This window comes from Rhinolophus ferrumequinum, chromosome X (genome assembly GCF_004115265.2).
Source record: "Rhinolophus ferrumequinum isolate MPI-CBG mRhiFer1 chromosome X, mRhiFer1_v1.p, whole genome shotgun sequence".
In the NCBI taxonomy this organism is placed as follows: Eukaryota; Metazoa; Chordata; class Mammalia; order Chiroptera; family Rhinolophidae; genus Rhinolophus; species Rhinolophus ferrumequinum.
In genome coordinates, this window is record NC_046284.1 from 102,374,475 (window position 1) to 102,375,969 (window position 1,495).

Below are 1,495 nucleotides of genomic sequence, written 5' to 3' on the forward strand. Positions count from 1 at the left end.
CTCCTAAACCTGACACAGAGCAATGAATGTCGGATCCATGTCATTTATAAACGTACATTTTGAATCTACATGAACTTTTTGTTGAAAAGACCACCACACGAAAATGCAAAATCTAGGTTAGACAACAAGATATTTGTGCATATTAGGAACACTGCTTAACAGGCCTTACAAACCAGACAGTGAAGTATCCACCTCAGACCTCACTCAGGGGAGTTTAGCGGCTGGATGTGGCCCTGGGGACCCCACTGGACTTGGAGGCAGTGCCAGCCATGGTGGCAGCAGTGGCCCGGGCTCTCTGTTCCTCATCTCTCAAAGCCTGTTCATAATGACATGGAAAGTCACTGGGGGTGGTACCATTGATCTTGGACAAAAACTCCAGCACTTTCATCTTGCTGATCTCAGCATGGGCTCTTGAACCCCAGAGGAATTCAAAGGATGGAGGATCACTGTAGGGCACCTGCCGGCACTCCAGGTACTTTTCCTTCACCAAATCTTCGATGAGCTTCCTGGGCTCCCCGAAGATGACGTGCCTCTTTCCGTCATAGATTCCCCACATATTCAGGATTTCCCAGATGTCCTCCTCAGGGGCGCTGTTGTGACGCAGAAAGATCACACCCAGGAGAGGCATCAGAATCCCTCTTGGAGGAAATTGCCAGGCGCTGCTCAGACTCCCTCTGCCGAGATCATCTGTGTTGCAGACCAGGGTATAGGAGTGACTGTTGGGCTTGACTTCCTTCATTTCTAAGCCAAAGATCAGATCCAAGCTCACAGAGGCCTTCCCGAGGATCTCAGGGAATTGCTCCCTGTACCTTTTGTGGATAATCTTCAGCATGTCTGCCTTCCTCACGGGCTCATTCATTTTATACTTATACAGCAGGAACTGCACCAACATACCCGCTTTCCTATCTAGAAGATCTTGGCCAGAGCTCTCAGTGGAAGTAGAGGCCCGGGAGGAATTCTTACTTTTAGTAACACGGCTCCTGCCACGTCCATCAGACCTTTTGCAGGAAACATCTGCAGCAGCACTGGTGGTGGCTGGGACACTCGGAGGCGCCGGGACAGTGCCACCCACAGCGGAGGTGGAGGGCCCATCCCAACAAGCAAGAGAGGAGGATGAAACGGCCTCTTCTTTCACTGCAGGAGCTGCCTGGGCATCCTTAAGACCTTGGGTCTGAGCTCTGTCATGGCGGCGTTTCTCACGAGCACGGAGCTTACTCTTGTGACCACGAGGCATGATGGCTGTGATCCGGGAGGCAGACAGGAGACTGGGCCAGTGGACAGGTGATTTCGTACCTGGTGGATGGGGAATGAGATGATATGAGCACGTGCAACAGGTCAATTTCACCTGGGCTGCAGTGAAGGCAGCCTCTGCAAGTTTCCCTGAGGGCACTGATGGAGAACCCACTAGCACTCTGTTCTCCTGGTCAGTCTGTCCCCTAAGAATGCCATAGAAAAACCATGACGCCCTAAGAGTGAGTCTTCCCCTGCCTCCTAC

At 51.9% G+C, this 1,495-nt stretch overlaps 1 protein-coding gene across 1 annotated transcript; it reads right to left on the reverse strand.

The window, feature by feature from the left end:
* Positions 1-214: 214 nt before the first annotated feature.
* Positions 215-1,234, reverse strand: LOC117019516 (melanoma-associated antigen B4-like). Its single transcript, XM_033101351.1, has one exon. It carries the CDS (start codon positions 1,232-1,234, stop codon positions 215-217), a length of 1,020 nt encoding a protein of 339 aa, XP_032957242.1.
* Between the last annotated feature and the right edge of the window lie 261 nt (positions 1,235-1,495).

Excerpts from the sequence above, each read along its gene's own strand:
- LOC117019516 (XM_033101351.1), bottom strand. The coding sequence starts at position 1,234 with ATGCCTCGTGGTCACAAGAGTAAGCTCCGTGCTCGTGAGAAACGCCGC.